We start from the raw sequence: 22,776 nt of genomic DNA, 5'->3' as shown, positions 1-22,776 counted from the left end.
AATTTACTGAATTTTTAAGTTAAAAAAAGGAGACAAAATTTGCTCTTATTCATATTAAATAGTATAAACTTTTGCTATATTATATAACGATGTCAAATTAATCATTTTTTAAGAAGAAAACAAAACAAATTTTTTTATTATATTTATTCAAAATCTTCAATAATAAATACTTTAAATTTATTTTATTTTATAAGAAAATATGATTATTTGATTCATTCAATAAAAGAATCCAAAAATTCAATTTATTCAATAAATAAATATATAGAAAGAGAGAGAGAGAGAGAGAGAGAGTCCCCTTAATAAAAGAAAAAAAATTGATAGTTTGATAACTCAAAATACTTTTATCACTTAATATAATTATTAATATATAAAAATATGAAAAATTATATATATTTAGTTTTAAATATATAATTAAATATTCAACTAGTGTATTGGATTATCTCAAATCTCAATTTAATATTAAAACTAAATACATATAATTTTATTATAAAGATATTAATTCAAATTATTTCAATCTCACTATTGGTGTTTTATATTTTTATCAATATATAAATTTTTATCAAATCTCACAATATCAACACATAAAAAGAATAATATTATATGTATAATTATTTGATTGGTGTGTTGTATTTCTATTAATAAAAAAAATTATATAATTAAATAACAATAATAATATATAAATAATAATGATATATTATTATATAATTAAATAATTAAAAATAAAAATAAAATAATATTTAATTATATAATAATATAATATTTATAGATGAAATCATACGTAAATATATTATTAATATATTCATTAGAGTTGTAAATATCCAGACTGACTTAACAAGACGATGATGTCAGATTTGAACAATTGAAGGAAGGAAAGATTTTTATAATATTTTATTGTTGTTTTATTTAGGGTAAACTTTGATTTTTCACCAATGAAAACAAGCTTACCGACTCTCATTTAATGGTGACAATGACTTCTTGATTTTTCATCCGGAGTAGCCTAAATTTACTCACGCAACTGTTTTTAATTGGTTGTATTGTAGGCCCTTTTTTGTTTTAGACAGAGAAATTAGATACGCTTGAGGTCTTTATTTTGAATTCTATTTCTTGTATCTCTTTTTAAGTGCTCTTAATATAGTGTATACTTTCTTTCCTATCTCTTCTCTAATTATTAAAATTTGTAATGTTATTAGTATAATTTATTCTGATATATCATAATTTTTTTAATATATTATTATTTTATTTATATATTATAAATATAAATATTTTAATTATGATATAATTTTATTTATAAATTATAAATTATAAATATTTTAATTTCTGTTATTTTTTATTTATAATTGTATTTAATTTACAATCTAAAGTTTATAAAATTATAAATCTGGACCTGAAATCTTGAATATCATTTGTAATTTGATGGTCTTTATCTCAAATGAAGACGATATGTCTTTCTTCCAACGAAGATAATTTTATCTTTGTTTTCATTTTTAATAAAAAATGGTTGGAGAAATTATAGAGAGAGAACGAAAGAGAGATAATAGGGGAAGAGAGGACGGTCGACGGTCAAGGAAAGTGAGATCGGTGCCAGAGGAAGAGGAACAAACTTTTGAGAGGATTTTGTCACTTTTTAAACCATAGGTTAGGAGAAAAATATAATTTTTTAAATATGAGAAAAAAATATGATAAAATTTTAATATTTTGTTAAATAACGATTTTACCTCTAATATTAATTAAAATTTTTGATAAAAATTTAATTATAGATGAGTGTTTAAATTTTTAAAAATTGATAAATTAAAATTAAAAAATTCACTATACCATCTATGGGAATAAGTCATTTGGCCTTTTTAAAATAACGTTACCCTCTCAGAGTATATTTTTTACACTTACCCCTTGAATATGTTATAAAAAACACAGTGTAAACTTCTCACACTTATGCCCTAACGCATATTTGGCAGCTAGCACATTCCCCAATACAAGACTTTTAATACAAGGGCCAAAATCGACCTATCCCTAAGGTTTACAGAGCATCCGAATAAAGTGATGTGGGAGTAGGCTCATTTTTTGTGGTAGATTAAGTTAAGTTAGATTAAATTTATTATTTAACTTAAACTAATTAATTTTTATTTTTATTTTTATTTTTAATTTCATATCTTAATTCAAATTTAACTTATTTATATCTTTAAAGATATTATTCACTAATTTTGTAATATTGTTTTCTTCATCAATTATACTTATATTCATTTGAATGAATTCAAACTTAAATGAATTCATTTAAAAGATGAGATGTTGGTGATCACTTGAACATATTTTTTGATATAGTAAAATTATATATATCTACTTTTGAGTATTTAATTAGAAAACTAGATAAGATATTATTATATAATTTTGAATTAAAAATAAAATAATATTTAATTATATGATAATATATTATTAAAATATTTAAAATTAGATGTGATGCAGACATTGAATTGTAAAAACATACATAAATAATTTTATAACTTTATTATTAGTACCCCACTGACATCTATTACACAGAGTAGCAAACAAGAAAATTTTAATTATAAACTTCGAACTTCGGCTAGATTTGTCAACAATATTGAACACAGTTTGTCCATCGGTCTGCTACTATATATGGTACTTAGCCATGAGACGGAGAGGATTTTTCTTTTGCATGGTGATACCTGGAAGAACATCAAAATCTAAGTCTTCTTTCTTCATTCCGGGCACCATTTCCCAGTACAGAAGATTAGAAAGTGCAAGATCAACAGTCGCAATTCCCATAGACTACAATCCTGGACAAATTCTTCGATCGGCACCAGATGGTATTAGCTCAAAGTGTTGCCCTTTAATTATATTATATATGTTATCTCAGATTTAGTAGTCCTTCACTACCATCTTACCCCATCATTCCTAATATTTATATATTTTATGATTATTGACACTGATTGATATAAAATATGGATCAACTAAGATTTAATTAAAGTTTTGAAAACGGTTGATGCATGTATACAATTGGAATTTATTGGAATAGTGAAATTTTAAACATTTACTTCTCATTAACCCAAAATCTTAATCTTAAGAAAAATTTGGAAGGAAAACTTTAGAGAATTTTATTGAACTTGCCAAAAGATAACTTGGTTTTCTATCGAAAACATTCCATCTATTTATATTATAAGCTTTGAACTATTTTAACTAATAAAATTATTACAAATTTGAATATTTCAAGAATTATTGAACTTTGTGAGTAAATCTTTTAAATATCTTGATATTTTATATTTTTGTAGAAAACAATAATGACTCTTGATACTTTGTGACGAAGAATCTTAGAAATAATGTAATACTTTAACAACCTTTGTAATTTTGCAGGAATCACTTTTGAATATTGATTCATTGTAATAAAGAATTTTTTAAACTATTTGAGTCATTATGTAATCTTTTATTATTATTATTTTAAAAAAACACGTGAGAAACTTTATATTTTAATTTTTTTGAGGGATTTTTGACAGCCTTTCATCATATGTTGAACTTATCTCTTGTGTTTTTACTTACAAGATAGTTAGAAATGTATCATCTTCTTTGATTAATTTTGGAATTGATCTTGACCCAACGAGTAATATTTGATTGAGTTTCAATTGCTTTCTTTGTGCTTTATGACGCAGACTCTAGTTTAAACCGCATAACAACTTCATTTTATACTATGGAGTCTAAGTAGAGAGTAGTATATTTTCATGAACTTAAAGAAGAACAGAGCAATGGTGCTATAGAACATCTTGTTTGTTTTCACCCTTTCAAATTGTATGCCCTCTTGTTTGAAGACCAATTTATCAAGGAAAATGATAATAGTTGAACTAGATACTGTTAATATATACATAAGGTTGAATTTGATCTGAGTTTACAAGCTGAGTTTAAATTGAATCTAAATTTAAATATTTTTTAACGAAGTTTAAATAATAGTTTTTCATTTTTGAATTGGGTGTTGTTCTGGTTGAATTATACAACTATCTACAAAACTATTAACCTTGGAGATCGTAGAATCGATTACACTTGCTATTACAAACTTATTTTTTCTTTCCTAACCAAAAGTTTGGTCGCTTTTGTAGTTGTTACAGACTAAGAGATTTGTAGTTGTTACAGACTAAGAGATACTAGAACTAGGTGTTTTTGAACACATGATGTACAACCGTGCAATCATATTGGTACAGTCTCCCTGAAAGTAAATGGTTTGAAACTGTAATGTATCTATAAAACTAAAAAATTTCAGCTTGAACTGGGGTGTATTCCCTAAAAGCAATAAAAGAAAGACTAAAATTCTTTTAGGTCAAACACACAAGCAAAATTTATAGCTTTTACAAGTGCATCAATTTTCAATCAATTGGAACGTATCCTTTATGGTTTTGCCTATTAAGATTACCCGTTTATGAATAAAAATAGGATATTTCTGATAAGTAGTTCAAACTTGAAACTGTTGCTACAATAGGCACATAGCCATCAACATCCATAAGAAAGAATGATAAACAAGGGAAGTATTATTATGAACTTCGATCTGCAGTGCAGTATCGATCACACAGGGGGCTCCCTACATTCGAAAAAGTTAGAACAATTCATTGACATATCAATATGCTCAATGATTCTGACTCTCTTATTTACGGGGCCTAGCCATCAGAAGGAGAGGATTTTTCTTGTGCATGGTAATACCTGGTAGAACATCAAAATCCAAGTCTTCTTTCTTCATCCCAGGCACCATTTCCCAATCAAATTTGTACAGAAGATTGGAAAGTGCAAGGTCAACAGTCGCAATTCCCATATACAACCCTGGACAAATTCTTCGACCAGCACCAAATGGTATCAGCTCAAAATGTTGCCCTTTAAAGTCAACAGAACTCCCTATGAATCTCTCAGGATAAAATTCTTCTGGGTTCTCCCAAGCTTCAGGGTCCCTTCCTATCGCCCATGCATTCACAAGAACAAGTGTTTTAGGCGGTATTTCATATCCCTCTATGACGCACTTCTCAATTGTTTCTCTTGGGACCAAAAAAGGAACTGTTGGTTGCAGTCTCATCGTCTCTTTCACTACCGCTTTGAGATAAGGCAGATTCTGAATATCATCTTCATCTACAAAACCTTTGTTACCAACTTCAGACCTGATTTCTTCTTGAACTTTCTTCATTACTGTAGGATTCTTCATAAGCAAGGTCATCGCCCACACCACTGTAGCTGCACTCGTATCTGTCCCAGCAACAAATATATTCTGCAGCAAAGAAAAACCAAAATAATGAGACAAAATAAAATTTATAGCATGTATGAAATAAAGTTCAGAAAAGTTGCTTTATAATACCATGAGCACTGCTTTGATGTGATCAGAAGTGAGGTCAATTTTAAATCCACGCTCTTTCCGAATTTGCAGTAGAACATCAACTATATCCTCTTGATCATTTTCAGGTTTGTTGGGATCTAAATGCTCTTCAATGAGTTCTTGATAAAATTTGTCAAAAGCCTTGAAGTTGTTATCAAGGCGACGCCTCATTCCTGTGAGCTTGTCAAGCCAGCCCATGAAAGGAAAATAATCTGAAAAAAAGAAGCTTATAAACAGGGCCTGAGTTTCATTAAGAAGAGTCTGGAATCTACTTCTCTCAATTCCTTCTTCCTCGTACCTCTTTCCAAATCCAACCCTGCAAATAATTGTGCTCGTCAGAGAGAACATAAGCTCACTCAAGTTGACTGTCATAGAAGCAGCAGTAGCTTTCGATATCTGTTTAGTCATACGAGCAACTTCATCTTCTCTAATGGGTCGAAATTGTTGAACTCTGTTAGAGTTCAAGGGATGAACAACGCAAATTTTCCTGATTTCTCTCCAGTAATCATCGTAAGGTGAAAACGCCAAGTCTAAGCCATTGTAAGACAAAGTTTGTTGGCCAAGCAAGGCAGGCCTACTGCAACATGCCAGATCGTGCGTCTTCATGACCTCTTTAGCCATTTTTGCTGATGAAACTAAGATGGCTGGAATTGAACCAAGATGCAGGGACATGAGAGGGCCATAGTTTCTAGAAAGTTTCCACACCTTCTTAGGGTTTGAACCATCAAACTGGTGCAGATTGCCAATTAAGGGAAGCCCGCGAGGACCAGGTGGCAGACTATTACTTTTGAGTGGTTTTTGTTTTTGGAGAAGAAAGAAGAAGAAAATTGGAAGAAACAGAAGGATAATTAGCAATGCCATTGTGTTGAATCGTACAAGAAATTCAAAAGCAGAACCTCAATAAATAGACCTCAAAGTTGATAATAATTAGGATATGAACAATAATTGTAATATAAATAATATTATGTTTATCTATTTTAAATACATAATTTTATATATATATATATATATATATATATATTATTAATTTAAAATTATTATTTATATGATAATAAATATAAATATATATATTTATATATCTAAAATAAATATTTATAATTTTTAATATTAAAATTTTACTTTATTTCATCCAATTTATCATTATAAATGTAAAAGATGACAATATATGGAGGTATCTTAATTATTACATTTTTTTTTAAGTTACAAAACTCTGTTTTTTTTAAGTTACAAAATTTGCTCCTATTCTTATCAAAAGTTGATAAACTTTTGTTGTATTATATAAAGCTTTTTAGAATAAAGCAAAACAAATATTTTTTATTATATATATTCAAAATCCCCAACAACAAATACTTAAAATTTGGTTCATTTTATAAAGGAATATGAATGTTTCATTCATTTAATAAAAAAATCTAAAAATTTAATTTATTTAATAAAAATATATACATAGTTCCTTCAATTTAAAAAAAAAAAAACTGATAGTTTTATTATAAAGATATTAATTCAAATTATTTCAATCTTATTATTAGTTTTTCATATTTATATCAATATATAAATTTTTATTAAATCTCACTGCATCAATGCATAAAAAAGAGCAATATTATATATATAATTTTTATATATAAATAATTATATATTATCATATAATTATTTCAATTTGTATATTTTAATATGCTTCAATTTGTACAATCTTTATCAAAATATTAAGTATTTGTAGATGCATCCTTTATTTTTTCTGGGCCAAAAAACTTATTCACACCCAAGGTATAGTGAAATTTAAAGTCCCGCCCATCAACTTTCAAAAACCCAAACACCCACCCATTGTTTGGAAAACTAATACCTAACCTCCAAAATTAAGTTAAGTTTAAGGGTAAAATCATCATTTAATAATAATATTCAACATTTATATCATTTTACCCCTTTAATTTAAAAAACTAATAATTTCATCCAAAATTAAGTTTTAAAAAGTGATATTTCTCCACTACCAAGGGTTTCCAATTTTGCCGTTTCCAATTTCCCTCCTACCTAGGGTTTCCAGATGAGGAGATCGATCTCTTCTGGATCATTGTTGTCATCCAGACGAACAGTTTTGACTATTTATCTAGATTTTGTTCAAATTTTGTCAAATTTAAACGTCGTCAACCTAATATTGAACCCCGGTGGGAGAGACGACACCGAAAGTGAGAGAGATCGGCCGTCGTTGATCGAAAATTCATTGGTGAAATTGGAAACCCTAGATAGAGGGAAAATGTCACTTTTCAAAACTTAATTTTGGATGAAATTGTTAGTTTTCAAATTAAAGAGATAAAATAATATAAATGCTAAATATTATTGTTAAATGATGATTTTGTCCTTAATCTTAACTTAATTTTATGGGGTAGATGTTAGTCTTCCAAACTATGGTTGAGTGTTAGATTTTTGAAAGTTGGTGAGTGGGAAGAGGTGTTCACTATACCTTGCGTGGGAAAAGCTATTTCGGCCTTTTTTCTAGTAGATTAAGTCGGCTGTGGAATAGGAAGCTGCCAGCTGTCTTCTTTCTTGCTTTCGTTATTAAATTAGCTTTTAATGTATTTTAATCTTTAATTATTGTACTGTTAATAAATATTTTAAGGTGTTAGGCCAAATTACTTGATCGGCGTTCCATATTTCTATTAATAAAAAAAACTGTTCTCAAATCTGAACGCAACAAACAATAGAGCAGGAGAGATAATTAAAATGAGTATTCTATTACGAAAAAGAATGTATACCCACCTTGTATTTCTGTGTAATTGTATATTATTTTATATTTAATTAAATAATAATATATTATTATTTAAATTCAACTGAGTTAATTAATGCTATTAAGATAGTCCAATTAAATTTAAAACAAATTTAATTAAATATATTTATTAAATAATTATTATTATTATTTTTAGTTAATTGATATTTGTGTATAAATTATACATAATTTTAATATATAATTTTGTGTATAAATAATAATATATTATTATATAATTAAATAATTAAAAATTATATAATAACATATTATTATTTTTATATAAAAAATTATATATATAATTTTATTATTTATGCATAAGAATACAACGGAAATAAGTCAAAAAAAAAAAAAAGTACTTGCCTCAAATTTGGTTCAACTACATATAAATTGAGTTTAAAATTGTTGAATCGGTAAAATCTTAGCTCGAGGTCCATCCGAGTTCAGCCAAATTTGAAGGTCAACATTTTGGGACTAGATGGCACTCTGTGGTGATTATCTTCTCCTTGAAGTGATGTTTTTTTTTTAAATTTCTCCATGGATGCTGTAGATATCCAGACTGATTACACAAGACGATGATGCCAGATTTGAATAATTGACACACGAAAGATTTTTATAACATTTGGTTGTTGTTTTATTCGGAATTAACAACATTTCAAAAATTTCAACCAGAGTTAATATCAGAAATGATGTAATACCCACTCCGATTGAATGCTAATTAGTTTGAACTCTCTTACAAATGAAAGTGATGTATTCAAGATCAATAATTTTGATAATAAAAAAGATGAATTATTAAAAAAATTATTAGTGAGATGAGTTTTGAGGCAAACCCTTAATCTCAAACTGGGTTAAAATATGAATTCAAACCATAGTGGCAGCTTGGCTTAAAACCATGCTTAAGGATTGCTTATTTCCCACCCAAGTTTTGATATGATAGTTATTCAGCCACCTACTTCTCTTACTTCCTTTATCTTTAAACCTCTTACTTAGAATGGATACGATTCATATTCACGATTCAGATATATAACTAAGATTTATTATTTAAATTCATGATTTATTAATAAAATAATATTATTTAATTAATTGAATTATAAATTAAATTCAAATTAAATTAAATTATTTATTTAATTTAATTTTAAAATAAATTGAATTTTTTAATTTATATTTAATTTATATTTAAAATAAATAAATTTAAATCATCTAATCAAACCGACTTAAGCCGTAAATACTTGGATAAATTATGAATGTTGGCAGACATCGGACTGTAAGTCTGTAAATACTTGGATAAATTATTTTACAACGGGAAAAGGACTATTTCCCACCCATGTTTTAGCCGTTTCTCAATCACATACCCACTCCAGATGAAAAATCCAATCACCCACCCAAAATTTAATCCGTTTGTTTCCACCCACATCTGCCGTTAAATTTTCCGTTAAATAGAGGGGTAAAATCGTTATTTTACTGTTTATATTCCACTGATTTAATTCGATCACATTTTCCCCCTCCGATTTTAAAAGTTACACTTTACCCCCATCCCTAAACTTTAAAAAGTGACTTTCACCCCCTCAAATCCCTAATTTTTTTTCATTTTCCCTCCGGCCACCAGCGACGACGTGGATGGAGGGAGAGTGACGAGGGCTCGTCCATTCTCTGGACGACGCTCGTCCCTGGAATGGACTACGATCATCCATTCTCTGGACGACAGAGTGTCGTCCATTCTCTGGACGACGCTCGGTTGTCCAGACTGGACGACGCTTCGTCGTCCAGAAAGGACGACAATGGACGACGATTCATCGTCCAGATCTGGACGAAGCGTCGACCTTTCTGGACAGAGCGTCGACCGTTCTGGACGACGGTTGTCCTTCTTGGACGACGGTCGTTCTTCTTGGACGACAGACGACGATCGTCGTCCAGAGGTGGTCGACCTTTGGATGAAATCTTTTCAGCCGTCGCCGGAAAAAGTTGCTACATTTCAGGGGGGAAAAGTAAATTTTTTAAAACTTAATTCAAGGGATAAATGTTAGTTTTTCAAATTAAAGAGGGAAAAATGAGATAAAATTTTAATTATTTAATATTATTGATGAAATTACTAATTTGCCCTTTAATCTAACTGAAAAACATGTGGGTGGAACAAACAAATTAAATTTTGGATGGGTGATTGGGTTTTTTATCTGGTGTAGATATGTGATTGAGAAACGGCTAAAACATAGGTGGGAAATAGTCCTTTGCCCTTTTACAACTTTATTATTAGTAACACTGCCTTGTTGACATCTATTACACAGTGTAGCAAACAAGAAAACTGCGATCAGAAACTTCGAACTCCGGCCAGATTAATTCGTCAACATTGAACACAAATGACCCATCGATCTGCAATCATTTATAGCACTTAACCATAAGGCGGAGAGGATTTTTCTTGTGCATGGTAATGCCTGAAAGAACATCAAAATCTAAATCTTCTTTCTTCATTCCAGGCACCATTTCCCAGTCAAATTTGTATAGAAGATTAGAAAGTGCAAGGTCAACAGTAGCAATTCCCATGTACAATCCTAGACAAATTTTTCGACCAGCGCCAAATGGTATCAGCTCAAAGTGTTGCCCTTTAAAGTCAATAGAACTCCCCTTGAATCTCTCAGGATAAAATTCATCTGGGTTCTCCCAAGCTTCAGGGTCTCTTCCTATAGCCCATGTATTCACAAGACCGAGTGTTTTAGGCGGTATTTCATATCCCTCTATGACGCAGTTCTCAGTTGTTTCTCTTGGGACCAAAAAAGGAACTGTTGGTTGCAGTCTCATATTCTCTTTCACTACAGTTTTAAGATAAGGCAGATTCTGAAGATCATCCTCATCTACAAAACCTTTGTTTCCAACTTTGGACCTGATTTCTCCTTGAACTTTCTTCATTATTTCAGGATTTTTCATCAGGTAGGTCATCGCCCAAACCACCGTGGCTGCACTGGTGTCTGTGCCAGCAACAAATACATTCTGCAAAGAAGAAAAATTGATAAATCGTATATATTTTATATGAAAACTAAACAAAGTTGAGAAATTTATGGAAAAGATAAGACCATGAGCACTGCTTTGATGTGATCAGAAGTGAGGTCAACTTTAAATCCACACTCTTTCCGAACTTGCAGTAGAACATCAATTATATCCTCTCGATCATTCTTTGGTTTGTTGGGATCTAAATGCCCCTCGATGAGCTCCTGGTAGAATTTATCAAATTCCTTGAAGTTGTTTTCGAGACGATTTACCATTCCTATGAGTTTGTCAACCCAGCTGCCAATGAAGGGAAAATAATCGGAAAGAAAGAAGCTTACGAACAAGGCCTGAGTCTCATTAAGTAAAGCATGAAATCTGCTTCTTTCAGTGCCTTCATCCTCATACCTCTTGCCAAAACCGATTCTGCTAATAATGGTGCTCGTAAGAAACATCATTTGCTCACTTAAGTTGACAGGTTTTGAGACCACAGCTGATTTTGATATCTTTTCAATCATACGGGAAACTTCATCTTCTCTAACCGGACGAAAATCTGCCACTCGGTTAGAATTGAAGAGATGAACCACGCATATTTTTCTCAACTCTCTATAATAATTATCATAGGGTGAAAAAACCAAATCTAGCCCATTGTAAGATAACTTTTGCTGACCAATTAAGGCAGGTCTACTGCAAAATACAAGGTCATAGGTCTTCATAACTTCTTTAGCCATTTTTGCCAATGAAACTATCAGGGTTGGCACGTAGCCAAGCCGCAAGGACATGAGGGCTCCATACTTTTGAGAGAGCTTCCACACATTTTCAGGCTTTGAACCAACAAATTGGTGTAAATTTCCGATCAAGGGAAGCCCCCGAGGCCCAGGTGGTAAACGGACGCTCTTTGATGTTTTTTTTATTTGAAGAATAAACAAGACGAAGATAGGAAAATTACAGAACGATGATTGGCAGTTCCATTATGTTATGTGTTGCCTGCTAACATGCATACAACGAAGGCAAACCAGAACCCCAATAAATACACTTCAGGCCTTCTTAGAATAAGGGTACATGGTGAACTGGAAAAATAAGGTCACTGAATTTTTTTGCCCCAAATGGACGTATTTATATATTACACCACAATTTTTATAACTTCAATATTTTTCCCATTTTATGTGTTAAAATATTTAAATTACCATTATTTTTAACTTTACGAAGATTTATGATTATAATTTTATGTGAAATATAATTTATTATTATTTGATATTATAATTTCATATTATTTTATTGTTAAATATTGTTATAATATACCTGAATTATTAATGGTTAAAGTTACGAATGAATTGACTAAAATTCAGGTCTAGATAAAAAATAGATAAAAAACAGATTGTCGTTGATGCAAGTGCTAAGGTTGAATGTTCTCGTCAACCCATTTTTTGTACTTTTTTTTAATCTAAATTTATATCTTTGTCAACTTATATGTAACTTTAACCATTAATACTCTAATTGCATTATAATTATATCAAATAATATAATAATATAAAATTGTAAATTAAATAATAATAAATTATATTTTATATAAAATTATAAATATAAATTTTTGTAAGGGTAGAGATAAAAATAATATAAATATTTTAATATGTAAAATAATAAAAATATATAAATTAATTATTGGAAATCGACGTGAGCAAGTGTGATTTTTCGTTTGATTGGAAAGCACATAGGCAATGGAGAAGGATAGAGATGGCGAAACTGAGAAAGTAAACTTAGAGATGAGCCATATGTTAAAATTTTATGATAGCCAACACAAATTGGTTTAGAACGGCTGTTCAACACCTAGCAATGCCACCTTCTAGATGCGAAGCTAGTGGCTTACCAACTGGAGAAGGGTATTGATCATATAAGGCCAAAGGGAGAAGAAGGAAAATAATGAAAAGAAAAGAAAAGAAAAAAAATTAAGTAAAAGGACTCATGATAGTCGGTCGCCTTTTATATCGTTTATTAAAAACATAATTTGTTTGTATTTTATCTTATAAAATATTTTTAAAAAAATTATTATTATTATTATTACATCTTAAAAAATATCGTAAAAATCATTCAAATTTTTAAATATATTTTTATCATATTATCATTAATTTATATGTATTATGACTATTAAGGAAAAGGACTCATGATAGTTGGTCGCCTAATATTTATATGTTTTATGATTATTAACAATTAAAATATCATTTTCAAGCAGCAACCTCCTATCGTATATACTTATTTTTTTACTATTTAATGATAGATTAATGTTTATAAATATGTAAGAGATCCATCTGATGATGGGTGTGATAGATATGTGTATAATTTTAGTATCCCAAATAAGACTTTATACTTTCATGAAGACAATCATTCGTCTTTATTCTCATCACTAGTTAATAAATATGTATATTTTTTATAATATTTTATTATTCGTATATTAAATATGTTCAAAATAATTTTTGAACTCAAAATACATTTAATGCATCAATCCACAAAAATATTAAATACGTTCAGAATTTTAGTTTTTATTTTTGAATTAAGTGTTATTCAGGTTGAATTTGGATAGAGGTCATAGATATAACCATCCACAAAAATATTAAATTTGAAGATCGTAGAATCGATTATAATTGACACTACAAACTCATTTTTTCTTTCTCAACTAAAAGTTTGGTTTCTTATGTAGTTGTTACAGACTAAGAGATGCTAAAACTATGTGTTTCTGAACATATGATGTACAACCCTCCAATCACATTGGTGCGGTCTCCCTGAAAGCAAGCGGTTTGAAACTGTAATGTATCTATAAAATTGAAAAATTTAGGCTTGAACTGGGGTGTATTCCCTAAAAACAATAAAAGCAAGACTGAAATTTTTTCAGCTCAAACATACAAACAAAATTTATAACTTCTATAAGTGCATCAATTTTCAATCAATTGGAGTTTATCCTTTATGGTTTTGCCTATTAAAATTACCAGTTTATGAATGAAAATGGGATATTTCTTAGCAGTAGTTTAAACTTGAAACTGTTGCTGCAATAGGCACATATCCATCAGCATCCATAAGAAAGAATAATAAGCAAGGGAAGCATTATTATGAACTTCGATCTGCAGTGCAGTATCGATCACACAGGGGGCTCTCTACATTTGAAAAAGTTAAAACACTTCATTGACATATCAATATGCTCAATGTTTCTGACTCTCTTATTTACGGGGCCTAGCCATCAGAAGGAGAGGATTTTTCTTGTGCATGGTAATACCTGGTAGAACATCAAAATCCAAGTCTTCTTTCTTCATCCCAGGCACCATTTCCCAATCAAATTTGTACAGAAGATTAGAAAGTGCAAGGTCCACAGTCGCAATTCCCATAAATAACCCTGGACAAATTCTCCTACCTGCACCAAATGGTATCAACTCAAAGTGTTGCCCTTTAAAGTCAATAGAACTCCCTATGAATCTCTCGGGATAAAATTCTTCTGGGTTCTCCCAAGCTTCAGGGTCCCTTCCTATCGCCCATGTATTCACAAGAACAAGTGTTTTAGGCGGTACTTCATATCCCTCTATGACGCACTTCTCAATTGTTTCTCTTGGGACCAAAAAAGGAACTGTTGGTTGCAGTCTCATCGTCTCTTTCACTACAGCTTTGAGATATGGCAGATTCTGAACATCATCTTCATCTACAAAACCTTTGTTTCCAACTTCAGACCTGATTTCTTCTTGAACTTTCTTCATTACTCTAGGATTCTTCATAAGCAAGGTCATCGCCCACACCACTGTAGCTGCACTCGTATCTGTCCCAGCAACAAATACATCCTGCAGCAAAGAAAAACCAAAATAATGAGACATATTAAAATTTATAGTATGTACGAAATAAAGCTCAGAAAAATTGCTTTATGATACCGCGAGCACTGCTTTGATGTGATCAGAAGTGAGGTCAAATTTAAATCCACGCTCTTTCCGAATTTGCAGTAGAACATCAATTATATCCTCTTGATCATTTTCAGGTTTGTTGGGATCTAAATGCTCTTCAATGAGTTCTTGGTAAAATTTGTCAAAAGCCTTGAAGTTGTTATCAAGGCGACGCCTCATTCCTGTGAGCTTGTCAAGCCAGCCCATGAAAGGAAAATAATCTGAAAAAAAGAAGCTTATCAACAAGGCCTGAGTTTCATTAAGAAGAGCCTGGAATCTACTTCTCTCAATTCCATCTTCCTCGTACCTCTTTCCAAATCCAACCCTGCAAATAATTGTGCTCGTCAGAGAGAACATAAGCTCACTCAAGTTGATTGTCTTAGAAGCAGCAGTAGCTTTCGATATCTTTTTCGTCAGACGAGCAACTTCATCTTCTCTAATGGGTCGAAATTGTTGAACTCTGTTAGAGTTGAAGAGATGAACAACGCAAATTTTCCTGATTTCTCTCCAGTAATCATCGTAAGGTGAAAACGCCAAGTCTAAGCCATTGTAAGACAAAGTTTGTGGGCCAAGCAAGGCAGGCCTACTGCAACATGCCAGATCCTGCGTCTTCATGACCTCTTTAGCCATTTTTGGTGATGAAACTAAAATGGCTGGAACTGAACCAAGACGCAGGGACATGAGAGGGCCATAGTTTTTAGAAAGCTTCCACATCTTCTTAGGGTTTGAACCATCAAACTGGTGCAGATTGCCAATTAAGGGAAGCGCCCGAGGACCAGGTGGCAGACGATTACTTTTGAGTGGTTTTTGTTTTTGGAGAAGAAAGAAGAAGAAAATTGGAAGAAACAGAAGGATAACTAGCAATGCCATTGTGTTGAATCTTACAAGAAATTCAAAAGCAGAACCTCACTAAATAGGCTTCAAAGTTGATCAGTAATTAGAATTTCAACGATCCTACGTAATTATATACATATTTATATATATTATTATATTAATACATATAAATAAATATTTATTTATTTATTTATTTTAAATAAATAAACATAGTTTTATTATTAGATTTTTATTTTATTTTATCCAATTTATCATGATAAATGTAAAAGATGACAATATATGGAGGTATCTTAACTATGACCTTTTTTTTTTATAAATTTTTTCACAAAATTCTATTTTCAATTGAAGGAATTTACTGAATTTTTAAGTTTAAAAAAGAGACAAAATTTGCTCTTATTCATATTAAATAGTATAAACTTTTGCTATATTATATAACGATGTCAAATTAATCATTTTTTTAGAAGAAAACAAAACAAATTTTTTTATTATATTTATTCAAAATCTTCAATAATAAATACTTTAAATTTATTTTATTTTATAAGAAAATATGATTATTTGATTCATTCAATAAAAGAATCCAAAAATTCAATTTATTCAATAAATAAATATATAGAAAGAGAGAGAGAGAGAGTCCTCTTAATAAAAGAAAAAAAATTGATAGTTTGATAACTCAAAATACTTTTATCACTTAATATAATTATTAATATATAAAAATATGAAAAATTATATATATTTAGTTTTAAATATATAATTAAATATTCAAATAGTGTATTGGATTATCTCAAATCTCAATTTAATATTAAAACTAAATACATATAATTTTATTATAAAGATATTAATTCAAATTATTTCAATCTCACTATTGGTGTTTTATATTTTTATCAATATATAAATTTTTATCAAATCTCACAATATCAACACATAAAAAGAATAATATTATATGTATAATTTTTTAATAAATAATTATATATTATTATATAATTAAATATTTAAAAATTAAAAATAAAATAATATTTAATTATATAATAATATATTATTATTTATGTATTTTATTTTATTAAATAAAAAATATTTCAATTTGTAAATTGTAATATGCTTTTAACTTGTACAATCTTTATCAAAATATTACGTGTATGTATTTGCGTCCTTCATTTTTTCTAGTATATCAAGTCAGCTGTGGAAAATGAAGCTGTCAGCTGTCTTCTTTTCTTGCTTTTGTTAGGTTTTAATGTATTCTGGTCTTTAATTAGTATACTGTTAATAAATATTTTAAGGTGTTAGGCCAAATTATTTGACCGGCGTGCTGTATTTCTATTAATAAAAAAAAATTGTATGATTGAATAACGATAATAATATATAAATAATAATGATATATTTTATATGATTAAATAATTAAAAATAAAAAATAAAATAATATTTAATTATATAATAATATAATATTTATAGATAAAATCATACATAATTTTATTATTAATGCATAGGGATATAATGGAAATGAGTTAAAAAAAATAGTAATTGCCTCAAATTCGGTTCAACTACAGTATATAGAGTTTAAATTTGTTGAATCGGTAAAGTCTGAGCTCGAGGTCCATCCAAGTTCAGCCGAATTCAAAGGGCAACATTTGGAGCAAGACGGCAGTTAGTGAGTGGTGCTTATCTCCTCCAGAAATGGGCGGCATCTTAAAAATATCGCCATTTGAAAGTGATTGTTTTTTTAAATATATTCATACAAGTTGTAAGTATCCAGACTGATTCCACAAGACGATGATGTCAGATTTTAATAATTGAAGGAAGGGAAGATTTTTATAATATTTTATTGTTGTTTTATTTAGGATGCCTTATTTAGGGTAAACATTGACTTTTCACCAATGAAAACAAGCTATTAATGATTCTTTTTTCATTACGCCCCCTCGTTGTCATTGTTTAACCATTCTTTGATATATGTGTACAGATTGATGGGGATTGGGGGCCTTTCTCTTTTTTTTTTTTTTTTTCTAATAATTTGGGGTTCCTTCCTTTGGTTGGAACAATTTTGATGAATTGATTTCATTGTGTGTATTAATTGCATTATCAGGGGAAATAATAATACATTGTTGCTTTGTTGGTACGAGTACCAAATTATGAGCCAGTTAGCAAGATGTGACAGAAAACTTAAGAAGCAATAAATGTAATTTCTAGAGTCACGGGGTTAAGTTGGAAATGTAAGCAGGACATGTTCTTTGTTGCATAATTTCAACCACAATGGGTCCCCTTGCAAGTTGTTCGTTCGTTGTATTAGAGAAAAATTTTTAGTGAAAGTGGTGATGGAGCTTTTTTTCCTTTCTTTATAATAATCCAATTTGATATTGACTTGGCTCTTTGCTTTTTACACGTGTCCTGTCATTGGATCCATACAGATTATATTCTGCTACGCATTGTGTCTCTGTCAACCCAATACCCACTTTGGTTCCGGGCAAAGCCGTTCCGGTTACGAATTCAGACTTGATCAATTTTCTATTGGGACTGGTTGAAGTGTTCAATAATTAGATGACACCTCAGCGTGGAGATGGGTTCTACAACGGAAGGTCTTTTCAAAAGAGGTAATAATACGTTTTATCAAAGGCCAAAAAATTATTTTTCACCAGTATATTAATATGTGAAAATAAATATATATTTATTAGGTTTAAAAAATTTAAATAAAAATATAATTATTATTTTATTAATAATATTAAAAAAATATAAATTTTATTAAATTTTTTTCTTCAGATTATAAACTCTAACAACTTCATCTAATGGTGATAATGAATTCTTGATTTTTCATCCGGAGTAGCCTAAATTTACTCACGCAACTGTTTTTAATTGGTTGTATTGTAGGCCCTCATTTTTGTTTTAGACAGAGAAATTAGATACGCTTGAGGTCTTTATTTTGAATTCTATTTCTTGTATCTCTTTTTAAGTGCTCTTAATATAGTGTATGCTTTCTTTCCTATCTCTTCTCTAATTATTAAAATTTATAATGTTATTAGTATAATTTATTCTGATATATCATAATTTTTTAATTATATTATTATTTTATTTATATATTATAAATATAAATATTTTAATTATGATATAATTTTATTTATAAATTATAAATTATAGATATTTTAATTTATGTTATTTTTTATTTATAATTGTATTTAATTTACAATCTAAAGTTTACAAAATTATAAATCTAGACCTGAAATCCTGAATATCATTTGTAATCTGATGGTCTTTATCTCAAATGAAGACGACACGTCTTTCTTCCAACGAAGACAATTTTGTCTTCGTTTTCATTTTCGATAGAAAATGATTGGAAAGATTATAGAGAGAGAACAGAAGAGAGATAAGAGGGGAAGAGAGGACGGTCGACGGTCAAGGAAAGTGAGATTGGCGCCAGAGGAAGAGGAACAAACTTTTGAGAGGGTTTTGTCACTTTTTAAACCTTAGGTTGGGAGAAAAATATAATTTTTTAAATATGAGAAAAAAATATGGTAAAATTTTAATATTTTGTTAAATAATGATTTAATCCCTAATATTAATTAAAATTTTTGATAAAAATTTAATTACAGATGAATGTTTAAATTTTTAAAAATTGATAAATAAAAATTTAAAAATTCACTATACCTCCTATGGGAATAAGTCATTTGGCCTTTTTAAGATAACTTTGACCCTCTCAGAGTATATTTTTTACACTTACCCCTTGAATATGTTATAAAAAACACAGTGTAAGCTTCTCACACTTATGCCCTAACGCATATTTGGCAGCTAGCACATTCCCGAATGCAAGACTTTTAATACAAGGGCCAAAATCGACCTATCCCTAAGGTTTAGAGAGCATCCGAATAAAGTGATGTGGGAGTAGGCTCATTTTTTGAGGTAGATTAAGTTAACTTAGATTAAATTTATTATTTAACTTAAACTAATTAAATTTTATTTTTAATTTTAATATTAATTTTAATTTTATATCTTAATTCAAATTTAACTTATTTATATCTTTAAATATATTATTCACTAATTTTATAATATTGTTTTCTTCATCAATTATACTTATATTCATTTGAATGAATTCAAACTTAAACTTAAATTAAGTAATATAAATTTAAACCGAACCAATTCAAATTAAATCCACCTTTATTCTGTTTTCCACCTTTAGTAACTAACTCTATGCATGATACTTGATTCAAATTATAAAATTATATTTGATACTTATAATTCTGAAATATCTACGATCAATTGGAAACATAAGTTGACTTGTTATTACTGAGTACTGACACATCATGTGTGCAAATACGGTGAAATATAGATCATTAAAGGATGTAAATTACATAACATACCTCAAATAAGCTGCTCTCTAATTTGATCAATTCTTATTCATACATGGTTCCTAGCCATAAGCCGGAGAGGAGTCTTCTTATGCATGGTAACGCCAGGCAAAACATCAAAGTCTAACTCTTCCTTCATCATTGTAGTTGGCATTTCCCAGTCAAATTTGTAAACAAGATTTGCAAGAACAAGCTCCACGATTGCAAGTCCCATATATATCCCTGGACAAATTCTTCGGCCTCCACCAAATGGTATTAACTCAAAGTTTTGTCCTTTCAGATCAATGGAACTGCCATTGAATCTATCTGGATTAAATTCTTCTGGCTTTTCCCAAGCTTCAGGGTCTCTTCCTACCGCCCATGCGTTCACATAAACCATTGTTTTAGGTGGTATTTCGTATCCATTCAGCCTGCAATTTTCTGTCGTTTCTCTTGGGACTAGCAATGGAACAGTTGGTTGCAATCTCATTGTCTCTTTCACTACAGCTTTAAGATAAGGGAATCTCTGAACATCATCTTCATTTACGAAACCTTTGTCACCAATTTTGTTTCTGATTTCTTCTTGAAGTTTTTTCATGGCTCCAGGATTCTTCATTAGGTAGGTCATCGCCCATATCACCGTAGCTGCACCTGTGTCTGTGCCACCAACAAAAACGTTCTGCAAAGAAAATATGGATATCAATAAGTTTTTCAAACGAGAATTCGGACTGAAGAAGCTAAACTGCATGCCCATATCACCGTAGCTAGCAATCGGGAACTCTGAAAAATATATATTTTTTAAATAAATCGCACATAAACGTATAAATATGAAAAGTATATCAATTATTCTTATAAATACTAAATTTTATTAAACAAAAAATAAAAACTTTTTTTTATAAGATACATTTTTTTAACAAAAGTAAATATATACTTAGCGTATTTAATCTATCAACTAACAATCAAATAAATATATTAAATCTGATAAAATCATTTTTTTAGTGTTTATTAATAATTGAAAAAGTTAAAGACGAAAAGGAGATGAGTTTTTATGTCAGAGAGGAGACCAAAAAGATAGTAATATATAAAATTATTTTTTAATGGACTAAAAAATTAAGGAAAAGAGCAATTTTTTTTTCTTAAAATGCATTTTAAAACTTTTCGTATTTTCGAAACGCCTCCCAAGCGTTTCATAACACTTTTGGGGCGTTTCGAAAATGAAAACATTTTGGAAAATCAAAACACACCCCATGGTGCGCTCCCCTGCTTCCTAGACTACATGGATGAAAGGACGTACCATGAGCACTCCTTTAATTTGATCCCATGTAAGATCAATTTTAAACCCACGTTCTTTCCGAATTTGGAGCAAAACGTCAATTATATCCTCCTGGGAACTCTTTGGTCTCTTTGGATCCAGATGCTCGGCAAGAAGTTCATCATAAAATTTATCAAATTCGTTGAAGTTCTTCTGCAGACGACTGATCATACCAGTGAGTTTATCAACCCAGCCCAGAAAAGGGATATAATCTGAGTAGAAGAAGCTTCCAAACATAGCCTGTGTTTCATTAAGCAGTGTATGAAATCTGCTTCTTTCAGCTCCTTCATCTTCATTTCTCTTGCCAAAAGCAACTCTGCAAGTAATGGTGCTGGTAAGCGACATCATTAACTCACTTAAGTTGACAAGTTTAGAAGCAGCAACTGATTTCATTATTTTCTCAATCATACGGGAGACTTCATCTTCTCGAATCGGACGAAACTGTTGCACTCTGTTGGAATTGAAGAGATGAACAACGCATATTTTCCTCATCTCTCTCCAGTAATCACTGTATGGTGCAAAAGCTAAGTCTACGCCGCGGTAAGATAACACCTGTTGACCGAGCAAAGAAGGCCTGTTACAAAATATAAGATCATGGGTTTTTAAGACCTCTTTCGCCATTTTTGCGGAGGATACAATCAAGGTTGGCACGAAACCAAGTCTTAAAGACATAAGAGGGCCATACTGTTTAGAGAGATTCCAAAGATACCGTTGAGGGTTTGAGTTCTCAAATTGATGCAAGTTACCAATTAATGGAAGACCTCGAGGGCCAGGTGGCCTGTGGACATTTTTGGTTGGTCTGTATCTTTGGAAAAGAAGCAAGAGGAAGATGGGAAGAGATAGGAGAATGATTAGCAACGCCATTTCAACAGAGAACACTTGAGACAGAAACTGCAATGGGATAAACATATATATATTATTTTCATAAAACTATTTACACTCAGTTTTAAATATCTAATTAGATATTTAAATGATAAATTTTCATATGATAGAGTCCTAATCACATGATAATATATTATCTTCAATCCAATTAGGTATTTAGACGATAAATCTTTATATAATAGAGTCATAATCACATGATAATATATTATCTTTGTAACAAATTGGATACTCACAACTTTGGTACACATGGTATCCTCTGTTATTTTATGTACACAGAATATTTTTGGTTTAGAGCATGGATGGGACCTGATAGTTTTACCGTATATCTAATCATAAAACAGGGTAGGTTGAAGAGTAAAAAATTTTATGACCGCCTAGACTTACACTGAATTATAATCTTGATCACAATTCTGTTTGGTTAAATATTATTTGAATATTTGTTTGATTTATTT

General features: G+C 29.9%; 4 protein-coding genes across 4 annotated transcripts; all 4 read right to left on the bottom strand.

Annotated features, from left to right (window-relative positions):
• Nucleotides 1-4,411: 4,411 nt before the first annotated feature.
• LOC123229176 (cytochrome P450 83B1-like) lies at nucleotides 4,412-6,219 on the bottom strand. The gene is made up of 2 exons (XM_044654812.1): nucleotides 5,333-6,219; nucleotides 4,412-5,245 (listed from the first exon to the last, which is right to left on the bottom strand). The coding sequence occupies exons 1-2, from the start codon at nucleotides 6,209-6,211 to the stop codon at nucleotides 4,637-4,639; spliced, it is 1,488 nt and encodes a 495-aa protein (XP_044510747.1). The 5' UTR covers nucleotides 6,212-6,219; the 3' UTR covers nucleotides 4,412-4,636.
• Nucleotides 6,220-10,375: 4,156 nt separating this feature from the next.
• Nucleotides 10,376-12,969, bottom strand: LOC123229610 (cytochrome P450 83B1-like). The gene is made up of 4 exons (XM_044655536.1): nucleotides 12,946-12,969; nucleotides 12,708-12,834; nucleotides 11,168-12,021; nucleotides 10,376-11,084 (listed from the first exon to the last, which is right to left on the bottom strand). The coding sequence occupies exons 1-4, from the start codon at nucleotides 12,967-12,969 to the stop codon at nucleotides 10,476-10,478; spliced, it is 1,614 nt and encodes a 537-aa protein (XP_044511471.1). The 3' UTR covers nucleotides 10,376-10,475.
• A 1,187-nt stretch (nucleotides 12,970-14,156) lies between these two features.
• LOC123229146 (cytochrome P450 83B1-like) lies at nucleotides 14,157-15,915 on the bottom strand. Its single transcript, XM_044654758.1, has 2 exons — nucleotides 14,984-15,915; nucleotides 14,157-14,896 (listed from the first exon to the last, which is right to left on the bottom strand). Exons 1-2 carry the CDS (start codon nucleotides 15,860-15,862, stop codon nucleotides 14,288-14,290), a joined length of 1,488 nt encoding a protein of 495 aa, XP_044510693.1. The 5' UTR covers nucleotides 15,863-15,915; the 3' UTR covers nucleotides 14,157-14,287.
• A 4,129-nt stretch (nucleotides 15,916-20,044) lies between these two features.
• On the bottom strand, nucleotides 20,045-22,309 carry LOC123230063 (cytochrome P450 83B1-like). Its single transcript, XM_044656163.1, has 2 exons — nucleotides 21,425-22,309; nucleotides 20,045-20,809 (listed from the first exon to the last, which is right to left on the bottom strand). The coding sequence occupies exons 1-2, from the start codon at nucleotides 22,304-22,306 to the stop codon at nucleotides 20,201-20,203; spliced, it is 1,491 nt and encodes a 496-aa protein (XP_044512098.1). The 5' UTR covers nucleotides 22,307-22,309; the 3' UTR covers nucleotides 20,045-20,200.
• Between the last annotated feature and the right edge of the window lie 467 nt (nucleotides 22,310-22,776).

Source organism: Mangifera indica, chromosome 11 (genome assembly GCF_011075055.1).
Source record: "Mangifera indica cultivar Alphonso chromosome 11, CATAS_Mindica_2.1, whole genome shotgun sequence".
Classification (NCBI taxonomy): domain Eukaryota; kingdom Viridiplantae; phylum Streptophyta; class Magnoliopsida; order Sapindales; family Anacardiaceae; genus Mangifera; species Mangifera indica.
The sequence above is the reverse complement of the archived record's forward strand: the minus strand, read 5'-3'. Positions and strand labels throughout refer to the sequence as shown.